The 15,647-nt window shown below is 45.0% G+C and overlaps 1 protein-coding gene across 5 annotated transcripts in view; it reads left to right on the forward strand.

Annotated features, from left to right (window-relative positions):
- The window catches only part of LOC129818383 (homeobox protein cut-like 1), a 240,202-nt gene that overhangs the window by 191,749 nt on the left and 32,806 nt on the right, over positions 1 to 15,647 (forward strand). For 4 of the 5 annotated variants that reach the window (XM_055874238.1, XM_055874220.1, XM_055874246.1 and 1 more), the window contains exons 10-15: positions 2,295 to 2,588; positions 3,987 to 4,045; positions 5,529 to 5,577; positions 5,673 to 5,754; positions 9,969 to 10,754; positions 13,297 to 13,377. In XM_055874238.1, coding sequence (XP_055730213.1) covers positions 2,295 to 2,588; positions 3,987 to 4,045; positions 5,529 to 5,577; positions 5,673 to 5,754; positions 9,969 to 10,754; positions 13,297 to 13,377 — 1,351 coding nt within the window. The remainder of the gene's footprint in view (positions 1 to 2,294; positions 2,589 to 3,986; positions 4,046 to 5,528; positions 5,578 to 5,672; positions 5,755 to 9,968; positions 10,755 to 13,296; positions 13,378 to 15,647) is intronic. The other variant, XM_055874230.1, reaches the window with a different exon arrangement.

The raw sequence follows: 15,647 nt of genomic DNA on the forward strand, positions 1-15,647 counted from the left end.
CGCCCAGACACATCACGGTGGTGATTAGCCATTATTTACACTGAGACGACCCTTTGATATCAGCCAAGAAGTCAAGGCAAGATAATGCTCAGCAGTGTAATTACTCTATATGGGCTTTGGATCTGCAGTTGGAAACTATCGCCGCAGCCGTTACCGTGTGATCTTGTTTATATCAGATTAGTTAGAATGTGAACGCGTTCCGTTTGTGTGTGCCATTCAAGCAGGTTGGCATGAAGTTAATGTTGACTGCTGGAGAGCAGGGCCTGATTCACAAGATTGCAATTATTTCCTTAACTATAGACTTATGAAGAAAGTTAAGCAAAGTTGCTATTCCTCAAAAAGGTTATTGGAAATGGTCTTGCATTATTTCTTATGTTTCTAGTTAAGTACAAAGTTCAGAAGAAATTAGATTCTTGAAAATGAAGTTAATGGATTTCTTCTTGGAAATGTTCTTAATTCCAAGATGGCTAAACCCTGGTCTTAAACTCAGAGCAATGAGAGAATAAGCTAATAAAAGCAATTGAACATGTTTCATTCACTCACACACTTCATCTGAACGTTTCAGTATTGATTATTTTAAACCCAAAACATTTTTTAGAGCAGTATAATATCAGTAAGAAATATGCTAACATGATTGCTAGCTAGATAGCAAGCTAGATCGATTGCCTAGCAAAAATGATCTTAAGAAGATAGTTAAGAATTTCGTAAGAAAATATTTGAGAAGTTTGTAAGAAAAACAATATTATATATTTTTGAGGAATTGTACTTACGAACTATTTTTTTAAGGAGCTTTTTACATTTTTTGTGTTTGTATGTCTTGGCCCAGGTAGTTGGAAATAAGCCGGTCACTGATGTTAATCTATTAGCTCAGTTGGTGAGGTGATTAGTTGTCAGGTGACATGGTTGGAACAAAACCCTGCAGTACCTGAAACACTCCAGCACCAGGGTTTCCTTATAGTACAGGTAGGTCTTCACTTAGCAGGGCTAACTCAGTCATTTTCAACTGTAGCCCACTATGACATGCCAGTTATGGCGTTCTCGCTGTGCCCGCCCTTCACAAGACAGATGAGGGCCCCATCCCGCAGTACAGAACAGAGCAGTACGGTGTCGTGCCGTCAGCTGTACCACTCTGGGCGCGTGTCTCCCCTTATCAGCTGTCATGCTCCCGTTCTTCTCCTCACCCGTCTGTGGATCCGCACTGTGTGTCTGTGTGTGCACACGCACTCGCTGTCACTTTGTTCTTGTAATCACCCGTCTCATCCGCCTCGGCGCAGCAGACACACACTCCTCATATCTGCTATCAGAGAGACAGAGTGGTTGAGGTGGTGGTGGTGGTGGTGGTGGTGGGGGGGGGGGGTGGGGGTGGGATCGCTGGTGTCAGCCTTCTACAGACGACACTTCATTCACTCCCCTCCCAATGACTGGGCAAGTTGCAGTGGCATTCCATCACGCTATAAATGGTGGTACAAGCACTTCCAATCATGGTCACGTAGCTGTGTAACAGTGTATATGTGAGAGACAATGGAAGAGGAACATGTTTCTGTAGTGCACACTGTTAAATGGTATTCTTTGAAAGTATATGTATAATGTATGGGTATCTGTTTTCATTACATTTCAATATACAGTAGTCTACACCTACTCTTAAAAGTAAAATCTCCCTGAAGGTTTTACTGTGTCTGCTTACCTTGTTTTTCTCTGGCTACCACGTAATTAAAGGGAGCCTGCTGATTAGAATTTGTAAATAGAATCACCCAAAACAATTATTTGTCATTATATTAAATGGCGCCCTCATTACCCAAACTTTTGGAATAACTTAGCCGCCTGAAAATGTTTAAATCTCCATAATTCCATAAAGATGAAGGCTTTAGCGCCTGATATATCTAAAGGTTGAATGTTTAAGCACCTTCAACATGTAATGAGTCATTAGGATGCATTGTGTTCTTCTCCCCCTTGTCTTTTTTTGTGGGTCAGAGATTGTCTGATGGAGGGGGGTATGCATGTATTACACAACCATGACAGAGAAATTGCTGTGGGTCTAAATTCTGTACTTACTGTTCTATCTTGGAACTGGAGACGTGTGTGTGTGTGTGTGTGTGTGCAATTCAAACTTTAGCACAAATCATAAATAAATGTCTATCAAACAAACATGTAGGTTATATTAGCAGATCTCAACTTTAGATTTGGTCCTTGATGAATGGCTTGAGACCTACAGTGATTTATCTTATGGTTGTCTGTAGACAGTACATGACAGCGAATGGTGGGATAGTGGGGAAACTTGACTCTCTCTCCTTCAGAGAGCGGATGTAGCGGAGAGGGAAGCAGAGGCTCTTCGGGAACAGCTGACGTCCGCCAACAAGTCTCTCCAGCTTGCCACACAGATCCAGAAGGCCCCTGACATGGAACAAGCCTTGGAGGTTCTGTCACGCTCCAGTCTGGAGGTGGAGCTGAGCGCCAAGGAGCGGGAGGTACTGCATTTGGCTGAGGACGTGCAGAGACTGCAGGCCAGCCTGGCCAACGTCCGTGAGAACTCGGCCTCGCAAATCAGCCAGCTGGAGCAGCAGCTCAGCACCAAGGAGAGCTCACTCAAGGTCAGCCCTGTCACACCACCTCCAGGGGCCCTGGTTATTCCCATAACACTGAGGGCCCTGGTTATTCCCATAACACTGAGGGCCCTAGTTATTCCCATAACACTGAGGGCCCTGGTTATTCCCATAACACTGAGGGCCCTGGTTATTCCCATAACACTGAGGGCCCTGGTTATTCCCATAACACTGAGGGCCCTGGTTATTCCCATAACACTGAGGGCCCTGGTTATTCCCATAACACTGAGGGCCCTGGTTAGTCCCATAACACTGAGGGCCCTGGTTAGTCCCATAACACGGAGGGCCCTGGTTAGTCCCATAACACGGAGGGCCCTGGTTAGTCCCATAACACGGAGGGCCCTGGTTATTCCCATAACACGGAGGGCCCTGGTTATTCCCATAACACGGAGGGCCCTGGTTAGTCCCATAACACTGAGGGCCCTGGTTAGTCCCATAACACTGAGGGCCCTGGTTAGTCCCATAACACTGAGGGCCCTGGTTAGTCCTGTACATTAGTCAGTTATGAAGATTAGGCCTAACCACACTGTGTGCCATGGTAAGAAAAGCTGCAGTTGTCAGTAGTACTTTATAATGCGTCCATGAGCATCCCGTTAATGCATTTGGATATTGTGCACAAGATAAGCTCTACCTTTCAGCTTGAACTCAGAAAAACAGTCATTTACAAATGAAACATGTCAGGACCCTCTGACTAATGCATAGCCCTGAACCCTCTCTCCCTAAACGTCACAGTGGTTTTACTGAACTCTGCGGGGCACCCCACACAAGACTCTACATTTAGGACTTGACTGACACGTCTTTGTATCTATGGAGACTGAACAGACATGTCATACCCAGTGAGCTTTATGCACAGAGACTGTAGAGCAGGGGTCGGCAACAGGCGGCCCGTGGGCCAAAACCGGCCTCCGAGTGATTTATTTTTTATATATACAATTAGGATTTTTGTAGTTGCCTACCTCTGCTGTAGAGCTTCTCTATTGGAATTTGTCCCAACAAGTGTAGCTGCATGGTGATGTGTTTTTAGAGACTGCAGAAAGACAAATGAGTAGAGTTGTTATGTACATGTTCCAATGCACTGAGCTATCTAAAATGTGCACATACTAATACACTGGGACTCCTCAAGAGAACATATTCTACATTTACATTCGAGTTATTTAGCAGACTCTCTTATACAGAGTGACTGACTGTCTCACGTAAGATAGCTAGGTGACACAGTCACATCACAGTTGTAGTACATTTTTCCTCAATAAAGAAGTCAGCAAAGTCGATGCTAGTAGGAAAAGATACTCTTTGAAGAGTATACATTGACTCTCCAAATGTTTGCTTCCCCATGCATTGGTCCTCACTACTTTATGAGAGTAACGAAGTGTCTCTCTCTCCCCTCAGCAACTGGAGGAGAAACTGCAGGAGCAGGCAGACTACGAAGACATCAAGAAAGAGCTCAGGTTAATTCATTTTCCCTCTGTCTACCTTCCCTCCCCTCAGCCACAGGCGTCAGTTCAATAAACCATACAAATTAACCAGGATAAATTCATTCCGAGCCTAAACTTGTGATGCCACCGGTGCAAGTATGTAAGACCTGGCTTCGTCCAAGGTCGGGTCGGTACGGATTCACTCTAATGCCATTCGGACACTGCCAAACCACCCTCAAGACTATCATTAACCTTTAGATTTAGCCCCTGAATGTGGATGCGCAGAGTCCGATTTTATTGGCTAAGCACTGGTAGTGCTTATCAGAGAAGCTAGTTTGATTGGACAATGGGCCTTCACGTTCAACCTCTGTTTGCCACTGCTTTCTTATCTGATTTGGTTGTTTTGGGGTCTGGAGATGGGATGCTAACATGGCTGTGCTGTAGACTCATTAAAGGGGTATGTACTGGATGCTTTCTCCTCACATGTGGGTTTATTGACATGACACTTCTTGTTTCTTTTAAAAGTATAGCTACTTTTAAGGGTAACTCTTTTGAAACCATTGATTGCAGTTGGGAAATATATTGTGTACGGTAGCTCAGTAAATTATATTTGTTAATATAAAAAAGGTTGAATAAACCAAGGAAATCTGTTATGATAAATGTCATTTTTAATCTTCACTCATTAACAACATTCATGTCCTTATCTTTATTGCGGCGTATTTAGTTTTTTTTATGGCAGTGGCTTGTATAAGCTCCAGCGTTTCTGGTCTGGCATCTCAAGACGGTGATCCGTTTCTTCCGTTGTTTGGTGTTGTGCTGTGTGTTATCTCGGTCCAAGCCAGTAACAAGAAGGCTGACTATGTTAAGTTTGGCCGATAAGATAATTGCCCATGTTTAGGGAACTGGGGCGTTGTCTTGCCAGGATTTAACAATCTCCGCTCATCTGAGGAAGGGGCCGTCTGGACATTAATTTGGTAACTGGATTTTCAGGCATTATTTTCCCATTTGGAAGAAGTCGTAAAGGTAGTATCAGTGAATGGTTCTGTTTGTGAGAGTTTTTCGAGCCACTATGATGGTCAGCCAAAGAGCGGTTTGTGTGAATTTGTATTGATAGGCCGCCTGGAATCCCAAAGGGAAGCATTCCTCTCCTAATAGACCAAAGTGTCTTTATTTGCCTCCCAACCTTTTCATAGACGCCTTTTCCTTTATAGATAATATCGCCTGGAATCCAATTGGCACCCAGTACATGATTGAATAACCCATTTTAATTACTATGATTGGCTCTAAGGATTTCATTGCATTATCAGATTTCAATGGTCAGAGAGGAGTGAAGGACTTGTATTGAGCCGACTCTCTTTGTGACATATCGCTTTGCCACTGCCTGTCGCTGATTTAGATATTCTGTGGGGCTGGTAGCAGATATATTTCAGTCCTATGGTGCTGTGTCTATTTGTGATCTCCTTTTTGTAGTGGGTGCAGTAATCAAGTGGTCCATTTTCCCTTGTTTACTTTACAGTTTCCGCAAGTCCGTAGAGTTCGGCTCTTCAAACTGCTCTTCAGCACAGGTATGGAGGCTGAATGTTGCATTTGAGTTGGATTTGAACAATATTTAGACAGTATATCTTATCAAAACAGTGTTTAACAATGTACTCTGTGTCAGGACTCTAAGAAGCCTCTGGAGTTGTTGTTGGAGAAGAGTCGAGGCCTGCATTCTGAGAGCTCCTCCCTGCGCCTGAACAACAGTGAGCTGAGTAGCGAGTCCTTCAAGCCACCAACACACGCATACACAGATACACGCATACACAGACATGCATATGCACACGCGCGTATATGATTTATGAAGGTGACTTATCAATCAGACATCTGCTGTGGACTATGTAGTGTTTCTTTGCAACCTGGGAACTTGCCAACTGACATTAGTGTTCCCTGTTAGTGAGCATTTCTCCTTTGCCAAGATAATCCATCCACCTGACAGGTGTGGCATATCAAGAAGCTGATTAAACTGCATGATCATTACACAGGTGCACCTTATGTTGGGAGAATAAAAGGCCACTCTAAAATGTGCAGTTTTGTCACACAATACAATGCCACAGATGTCTCCAAGTTTTGAGGGAGTGTGCAATTGGCATGCTGACTGCAGGAATGTCCACGAGAGCTGTTGCCAGAGAATTTAATGTTAATTTCTCTACCATAAGCCACCTCCATCCGTCGTTTTAGAGAATTTGGCAGTACGTCCAACCGGCCTCACAACCGCAGACCACGTGTAACCACGCCAGCCCAGGACCTCCACATCCGGCTTCTTCATCACCTGGAAAGCTGATGAAACTGAGTAGTATTTTGTGGAGAAAAGCTCATTCTGATTGGCTGGGCCTGGCTACCAAGAGGCCCACCCACAGCTGCACCCCTGCCCAGTCATGTGAAATCCATAGATTAGGGCCTAATTTATTTCTTTAAATTGACTGATTTCCTTATATGAACTCTAACTCCGTTAAAATTGTTGAAATTGTTGCATGTTGCGTTTATTTTTTTGTTCAGTATAATTTGAAAGATGAGACGTTGAGGATTATAATAAATACCGCTTTGATGTCACACAAGCAAGCCAAACACCCGTGAATCCAAATGTGCATTTCACATTTCGATGTCATAAAACTCATATCATTTACAGTATCAATGTTTATGATCACTATGTTTGATGTACAGTTACAAGATGACATGGCATCATACCCTGGGTTGTTTTGAACAGAATGAGCCTGTTAGTCTATTGTGAAGACAATTCACCATGGAACACACACCTGAATGCACTCATTTCTATTCGTTACAAAATTACAATATGTTTCCCTAAATTTCATTGTGAAACCCTAACACTGTAATATCGTATTTTATAACTTAGCTTGTCATGTTGGCAATAGAACAAGCCTTCACATGATGCCCACCTGACCCAGATTGCGATTTATAATGGACCGTGAGCAACAACAGTAATTGTGTGATGGTGGGGATGCCAGGTTGGTTTTCAACCAAAACAACTACAAGTGTGCTTGCTCTAGATACCCTCAACGGCACAGCTAGGAGAGCTAAATAATACACCTTCTAGTTGGAGACTCTTCTTTGAGTCATCAAAGTGCATTGACACCAGTTCCCTTTGTCTTTTTTTGTCTTACTTATGTTGCACCTACCCCAGATGTTACTGAATGTATCCAGAGTATTTTCAGATTTTGATATTAACAAATGCGGTGCAAAAGTACAGTAAATGTCAAATGCGCATAAAATCAACAGTGTAATGTCTGGATTTAGTCTTGTCTGGTGAACTCGAATCATTTTCCCATGATCTCCAAGTTGTTCCTTTTCACTTTCTACCAGGGTTATGCATTTCATATTTATTCTGTAAAAAAAACATTTAAATTAGCCCTATAGGCCAATTTCCACAAGTGTAAAGGGTTAACCAGTATCAGAACAGCCGATCAGATATCAGCAGTTTTTTTTGTGTGATATACATGTAGACACAACCACGAAGTCAATTCCTGGTGTGAACTGCCCTGTGTCAAGGTCTTATTCACGGGCTGGAACAGAACAGGCCCGTAAGCACTGATAGAGTTGTTTACAAAGAGATGGCTGATGTTTTGTTGAACTCATTGAGCCTAATTCAGTGATACACAGAGCCCTAGTATTCCACCTTTGATCTCTGATCCCTTATCGTCCTCTCTTGTCACGACATGCCAGCTCTTTGAACCGCATACCCCATATTCAGTGGCCTTACACAGACCCATAGACGTACACTCATAAACACACAAACTCACAAACGTAATGGCTTTTTTCATCTGTTAAGTCTCCTTGTCTACAATCCTGAGACTGAATGATATCTGTCACAGAGAGCTTTTTGATAGTGTACACATTGTCTGAGCTGAAGTTACTCCAGACCAGACTGTAATGGGGAGAAAAAGTACATCATTAGCCTTCATGGGCCTGTGCCTCTGTGTGTGTGCCAGGGTGCTTCAAACTTAAAAGGACACACAGTCCTTTTGTTTCTGTACTCTGTCAGTCGCCTAGAGGGGTTATAGACAGGAAGTCCAGTAGTCAAACAGGAAGCAGCGCCAGCAAAAGAAGAGACCGTTAGACTTAAAGGAAAGACGGTTATCTCTCTTGGAGCTTTTTCTTTTCTACAAGTATAGAGACACACTTCTAAAGAATGTGTCAACTGTTTCCATTGGCACACTCCCACGTTTGATACAAAGAAAAAAAGATATCTGTCTGGCCCGTTAATGTATAATAGATTTGAATTGAAGGGTTCGATGCAGACAGTCTGCTCACACCATTAAGATTGAAGTGCTGCTGCTTCCTCAGCGCGGTACTCGTCTTGTCTGGCTTCTCGATTTATCTCATTCAGAGAATCAGCCCTTTAAACAGGGGGATTTGAGAGATACTGTACCATTTTCTGTGATACATTTCAACAGGATCACTTTTTGAAGTTCCTTGTTATCTCCATTTCTCTAAACGCCTTGACTTTACATCTGCTACCCAACTGCTTAGACTCTGGGGATGAAAAGATTGGGGACTTGTAGGTCCTTGGTGTACAATACCAACCTTTTGGTACTGGTTTTACACCTGCTGGTGATCAGTTTGCGTTTTTTCAGTTAAAGAAAAATAAGTGTCTTCCACTTTGGAGAGCTTTAGCTTTCTATTCTAATTTACCTCAGTATTCTCTTTTAAAATCTCTCCCTAAAGTTTATTTTACCCTAAACTCCAAGATTTGATCTCTCCAAAAAATGACCTAACCACACCACAGCCTAGGGGTCTCTAACCACACCACAGCCTAGGGGTCTCTAACCACACCACAGGCTAAGGGTCTCTAACTAGACAAACGGGTACCGACCCCTGCTTGTGTTTGGAGGCTACATCTCATCTTTACGGGTTAAGGTCAGTTTGCTTGCTTCCCAGGGCTGTTTGGGTAGTGCATCTGTGACAACACAGATTGCATTTGCGTGTTGGGGGGTGGGGGTAGTGGAGGGGCAGAGTGCAGCCCACCCTGGGCGAGGAGAAGGGGGCCACTGGAGGTCAGACGCTGGTGGAGACAAAGTGATCCAGTATGCTAATGAAGCCCCGTTAGTCTCTCCTACCAATGTGCCCTTTACCACTCGGTCGCTCTGGAAATGTCATCCCAATTGGCTTAAGGGTCTCCTCCCTACCTCCCTCGAAAATGAAGCATTTCATTTGTATTCCTAATGGGATCTCTCGTTGTCCTACCAGATCATGTCTGTGAAACCAAAGGTGCTGTTTGGCTACAGGTCGGACCGGCATCTTACTTGGTTACTTCCCAATGTGATTTTGGATTCATTCATGTTAATGATTGTAAAATGTTATCAGTTTCATGAGAATAACTAAATGTTATGTGCCTGATGATCATGGTCTCTTTTGCAATGGTGTTGGGCCTATGGCTATACCTGACATTAATCAAAGTGCACAAGGAAAAGTACGTAAAGAGCAATTATTGCTTGGCAGCCATTGTTTATCATTGCTGTATAGTAAGTTTTGCTACTGTCCCCACACTCTGAACACACCACAGGCACACACACCACTGATGTTAACCCACCATGAAATATGCGAATCCCAACTCTACCTTTAGTGAGTGGTGGCCTGGAGATGGTGAGATGCAGGAGCAGGTTAAAGGAGGGTAGGCAGGGCATACACCACACAGCAGGTAAGCTAGGCACCTTTGCCTGTGTCCATATCCTGGGACATGCCTGCCAGATGCTTCCCTTCACTACTGCTCAGTGTCCCTTTCCACGGCCAGAAGCCCAACTGGCAAATACACACACTCCATCAGTGCCTCTCCACTCTAATGTTTTGCTACTCCACTGGAGTACACTGCACCCCCCCAGTCTAGATATTTTTTTATTTATTTTGGACTTTGTTGACGCCACATGATGTATTGATCTGTGTCATGTTTTGTTTGGTTACACAGGTTTGAGAGAGCGAAAGGTCAAAGAGTCATCAGAGGGACAACAGCGTCTTTGCAACACACCCATGGGCACCAACTTGAAGGGCTCCCCTCCCCCTCCCTCCTCTCAGCTCCTCCTGCGCACTGGCTCAGGTGGTTCCTCCGACACCACCCCTGTCACTGCCGCCAATGGCACACACCACTTCTCGCCCACGAGTGGCGGGCTGGGTGGGCAGGACTTCTTCAGCCACACCTCTCTGGCGTCGGCGGGCACCGCTTTCCCCCTGGGGGGCAAGGTGGTGCTCAACTCCCTGCTGCAGCGCCAGCTCATGCAGACCTTTTACTCCAAAGCCCTGCAGGACTCAGTGTCCGCCTCCGGCCAGGCCCTGCTCTTCTCCCCTTCCAACTACCCCACCCATAACTCCCTTTCAGCCAGCCCCCTACCACCCCATCAGTCTTTGCAGTCGCAATCCCAGCACCCGTCAGCGTGCAGCCCGGATGTCAACGGCCTAGCCCCCTCACCCAGCCAGTCAGAAGGGGCGGGGAGTGTCTCGGAAGGCGAAGACATGGACACGTCTGAGATAGCGCGTCAGGTCAAGGAGCAGCTGATCAAGCACAACATCGGGCAGAGGATCTTTGGCCACTACGTGCTGGGGTTGTCTCAGGGCTCGGTCAGTGAGATACTGGCCAGGCCCAAGCCCTGGAACAAGCTGACCATCCGGGGCAAGGAGCCCTTCCACAAGATGAGGCAGTTCCTGTCCGACGAGCAGAACATTCTGGCACTGCGCAGCATCCAGGGGAGGCAGAGAGGTGAGACTGACGGAAATGTGTCCACACACTTCACACAACACACATCAACTGCTCACACACACATAGCTGAGCACATCACATATACACACATATTTTAGTGATGTCTCTGCCTCCAGGTGCTTTGCATCACACATCAAGTTCCAATTCCTAGGTGAGATATTTCTGATGAGTATAGAACGGTAACCTCGTAATTACCAGACTGATTACCACTGATTCCATTCATGTAAACTCGCGAGATTAGGCAGCTTGCGAGGCTAGTAGAACGGCCCCAGGTTCAGGCAGGTGTTCTGTTTCTGTGTTACAGTAGCTTCAGTATGGTCCTGCTGTGCTATCCCACAAATATATGTACTCAATGGGAAAATTGGTGCTGAATGGTACATTGAATGTTGTCAGACACACTGATGCTATTCAGATTAGCAAAAGACAAACTTCAGAACATCTCCGTTCATAGTGATCCTCAGTTAGTGCATGACCCTAACGTCAAACCTTTGACCTCACAAACGGGGGCATTTTTGGTCACTGGTGGTAGCGCTGTCTCTTTAACAAACCTTTCGATGTCCCCCCCACACTTCAGCAGTGTGGCCATAGCCAGGGCCCTTGATGAATGGACAACAATCTTCATCGCTCCTGTCGCCAGTCATGTCGCCAGCTAAAATGCCCAGATTAACCTCGCAGACATGTTCCCTTTCCATTGTTATCGTCTTTCACCTGTCGTCATAGCAACCGTCCCAGGAATCAAACCCAGTAGAGGGAGGAAGCATTTACAAGCTAGTCTATCAAGATGTCATCGTCGCACGCGCCACTCAGGGTTCCATCACTTAGCGCTGTTGGCCCACTGCTTTTTGCTATTGATTTTGTTACCGTCTTAAATGGCACATTGCCACTTGCTGCTTGGGAATGCAGCCTGTACTGTTGAGTCAGTGAGTGGGAGGCAAGCTGATCCCGTCAGATTGCAGAGGAAGATCTGTCTGAATAAGCTCAAACAGCAGTCAATAACATGCATGTCTGGACAGGCAGTGGTGCAGAGGGGTGTGCAGTGTGTTTGTGTGTACTGTGTGTTTGTGCCAGTCATGCAGAACAGAATGTTCTGAGGATAGTGCTTTAAGTCTTCGAAAAAAGCATACCTCACAGTAGTGACAGTACACATGGCGACTCAGACTGTAGCTGCGCCCCCCTGCTGCAAAGCCCTCATTCTTCACCCCAAACTGCTCATAATGCGGACACTTTCACAAGCAATTACGTCAAATTTGAGACAGATTACAAAACGCAAACCTGTACATTGGGTTCTTATTAAATGACTCCATATTTCTCCTCTTTGCTTTCTCTTCTTCCTTCTGCCCCCCCCCCCCTGTAAATCTCTCGATCTCTGTATCCATCCCTCTGGCTGTGTCTGTTCCTCTGCTCTCTCTCTTTCTGTCTCTGGGTGAGGAACTGATACATTTGGAGCTTGGTGCTCAGTCAGTAGCGTCACAAGGCAAGATGAGAGCTGCTGCCGTCAGCAGCCCTGGACGAGAGTGAGGCAAAACAGACGGGGTATTAGGAAACTTTAACTCTCCGCGTTAAACGGTACAGGACCACTTGGCAGTCAGGGCAGGGGTGATGTGAAAGTTTGCGCTCGGTCTAAATTTGTTCCCCTCTGTGTTAAAGCAGAGTAGTGAGTGTAGATGAATGTGCACACTGTTGCTCTGCACTCTTGTCTATTGTACTTGTTTGGACGGGCTTCAAGGAGTTGGTCTGGCAGCAAGCACCAAACCTGTCGGCCCAGGGGAGAAGTCTAACAGAAGTTTAATAGAATCATGCTGGGGAGAAATGTAATGTGGTTCTTATGCGCTGTAGCTAGTAGTTTTGTTCCATTTCAATCATTTATGTTCTCAATAACTGAACCCACAACTCACGGTCCAGTGAGTCCAAATCCCCATCAATGTCTGTTCTCGAATATGTGGAGAGTTTGACATGTGGGTTTGAATGGTAGAACATGTGGGTTGACTCAAGGGTTCTCAGAAGGCAGTTTAAGACTGTGTAGAGTGGTCTTCAATCCACTTTTGTTTCTGGCTGTTTGACAATAAGATACTGTTACCTACTACTGTGTGTATTACTTTGGCCAAAGTGTTAACAAAGAGCATGTGTGCGTTTCCAGGCATTCTATTCTGACATACTGAACCATATGGCTTCTAGCTATATTTGCGTTCTTAAGTAAGTCACTTAGAGGTTTTGTCGTGGTTGAATTGGTTTTGCCCAAATGTTAGGGTTTTTGCTCAGATGACTAGATGTTGAGGAGTTGGTCTAGTAACTGTAGATATATAGCTCTATATAGCTCAGGCCCTAACTACCACCACCATATCCTGTCTCAATTTGAGTAGAATGAAGCTGCTCCTAGACACTGATCAATTGTCAATTTTGCGTTTTCACTCTAATGGTTAGCGGTTCGGATTTGGGGAGAGTAAGCTGATCCTAGATCTGTGCCTAGGGGTTATATCCACCTCCATGTGGCAGTTCAGGGTTCTTACACTTATCTTATCTGTCGCCACTTGTTTTCCAACAGAGAACCCAGGCCAGAACCTGAACAGAGTGTTTCAGGAGGTTCCGAAGCGAAGAACCGGCTCCGAAGGCTCCTCGAGGCCAGGTCTGTTCTTTGCCTTCCCTATCGTGGTTGGTTTAGTGTTTTGGTCGGCTTTTATGTTGTACAATTTGTTGTGTCAGTTAGCCATTGTCAAAGTCACTCTACCACTTCTGGCCTGGAGTCTGGTTGAAAATAGAGGGAGGAGGTTGATGTTTACCCTGACCACTGATACAGGGTCAGATATTTTTTCTTCCCCATTAAGGGGTTGGTTTATTTGATCCTAGATCTGTGGTTAAGGACACATTCTACCTCAGGCGAAAAAACGGGATTAGGCAAACGTGAAGGGGGTTATAAAGGCACCCTTTTGACGCATAGGGTGCGTCTTAAAACTTTCAGTCCAAACCAGCCCACGCAATCTCTCCCTGTCTGACATCAGGGCGAAACCTCACTTGTATAATTTAGGCTTTAAAAAGCTCCTTTATATGCTTTGCTATGTACTTTCCCCAGACCCATGCAGTGTTTCATGCCTTATGAAAATGGCCAAGGGTGTGGTGCTTACATGCAGTTTGGCACTTCGGAAGGCCGCATACACAATCATTTTCAACCCCTTTTTCTTCACAGGCGGTGATGGCCTTGACAAAACTGTAAAACTTTAAAAACAGAGGTCCTTAGAAAAACATAATAACATCCTGTCCCCATGACCCGGCAGCTGTGCCTGTACACCACCATGGTTGTGCGTGTGTGTATATCACTGTGTATGTGTGTGAGTTAGAACGTGCTGGGGGGGGGAGGCTTACGGAGTCCCCCATCCTTGCCCTGTCTGACCCCTTTTTTGTCATGATTTACTTCCAGTTCACCCCCTGTACCCAGCTGCTCCCCCCCACTCACACACATGAGCGAGCGCGACCTTGCCCAATTACTCTGACCACTCACTCAGGACAAATGAGAGCGAGGAAGCCGGGAAGCTCGGGAGCCACGTTTGTCAGGCCCCTCCATGTTTAACTCCAAACAGCAATTAGCCCTCACTTCTGAAGCCCATCCAAAACACCAGGTCTTGTGTTTCTTATGGAGTCTGTCCAAAGTCTGTTTTCCATTGTTGTGTAGGGTAACTGGCTGGCTGGCTGCTGGAAGTGTTCTGTTCAGCGCTCATGAGGAACATGTGTAGCCGTGGCCTCTTGTGTTAACAGGATTGAGCTGTGTTGTAAAGGGAGCCCCCAGGGGAGTATTGCCGGCAGACACACACTGGTGCTGTTGCCAGGGTGAGCCATGGCGGTTTGATGTCAGAACTCACTGAAGGAGAAGGTTCAACGTCACCTTGGGTTCCTTTTAGACAGGAGACAGTCAGTAGACTCAAACTTCAGACTTTTTTTACTGGATATTTATAGGAAAAGTAGCACTTTTCTCTAACTCAAAACATTCCGCTTTAGATTTCACTGGCTATGTTATGACTGTGAACCTGTGACATACTGTAGTCAAAAGTAAAATACTAGCAACATAGTGTCTTCGTAAAGTATTCAGACCCCTTGACTTTTTCCACATTTTGTTATGTTACAGCCCTATTCTAAAATTGCTTAAATATTCTTTTCCCTCATCACTCTACACACAATACCCCATAATGACAAAGCAAAAAAAGGTTTTTAGACATTTTTGCTAATTTATACAAAATAAAAACTGAAATATCACATTTACAGAAGTACTTGTTGAAGCATCTTTGGCAGCAATTACAGCCTCTAGTCTTCTTGGGTATGACGCTACAAACTTGGCACACCTGGACACCAGTGGTCAATTGATTGGTTCACTCACTCAACATAGTGATGATTACCAATCAGAACTGTCAAATGTAGAAAGTTAAAAAAGTGTTTAATTATTTACCTCCCTGACCAAGACCCTTCTCCCTTGATTGCTCAGTTTGGCCGGGTGGCCAGCTGTAGGAAGAGTCTTGGTGGTTCTAAACTTATTCCATTTAAGAATGATGGACGCCACTGTGTTCTTGGGGACCTTCAATGCTGCAGAAATGCTTTGGTACCCTTCCCCAGATCTGTGTTTCGACACAATCCTGTCTTGGAGCTCTACGGACAATTCCTTCGACCTCATGGCTTGGTTTTTTCTCTGACATACACTGTCAACTATGGGACTTTATATAGACAGGTGTGTGCCTTTCCAAATCATGTCCAATCAATTACATTTACAACAGGTCAACTCCAATCAAGTTGTAGAAACCTCTCAAGGATGATCAATGGAAACAGGGTGCATCTGAGCTCAATATCTAGTCTCATAGCAAAGGGGCTGAATACTTGTGTAAATAATGTATTTCTGTTTTTTATTTTTAATAC

This window comes from Salvelinus fontinalis, chromosome 2, assembly GCF_029448725.1.
Source record: "Salvelinus fontinalis isolate EN_2023a chromosome 2, ASM2944872v1, whole genome shotgun sequence".
Taxonomy (NCBI): domain Eukaryota; kingdom Metazoa; phylum Chordata; class Actinopteri; order Salmoniformes; family Salmonidae; genus Salvelinus; species Salvelinus fontinalis.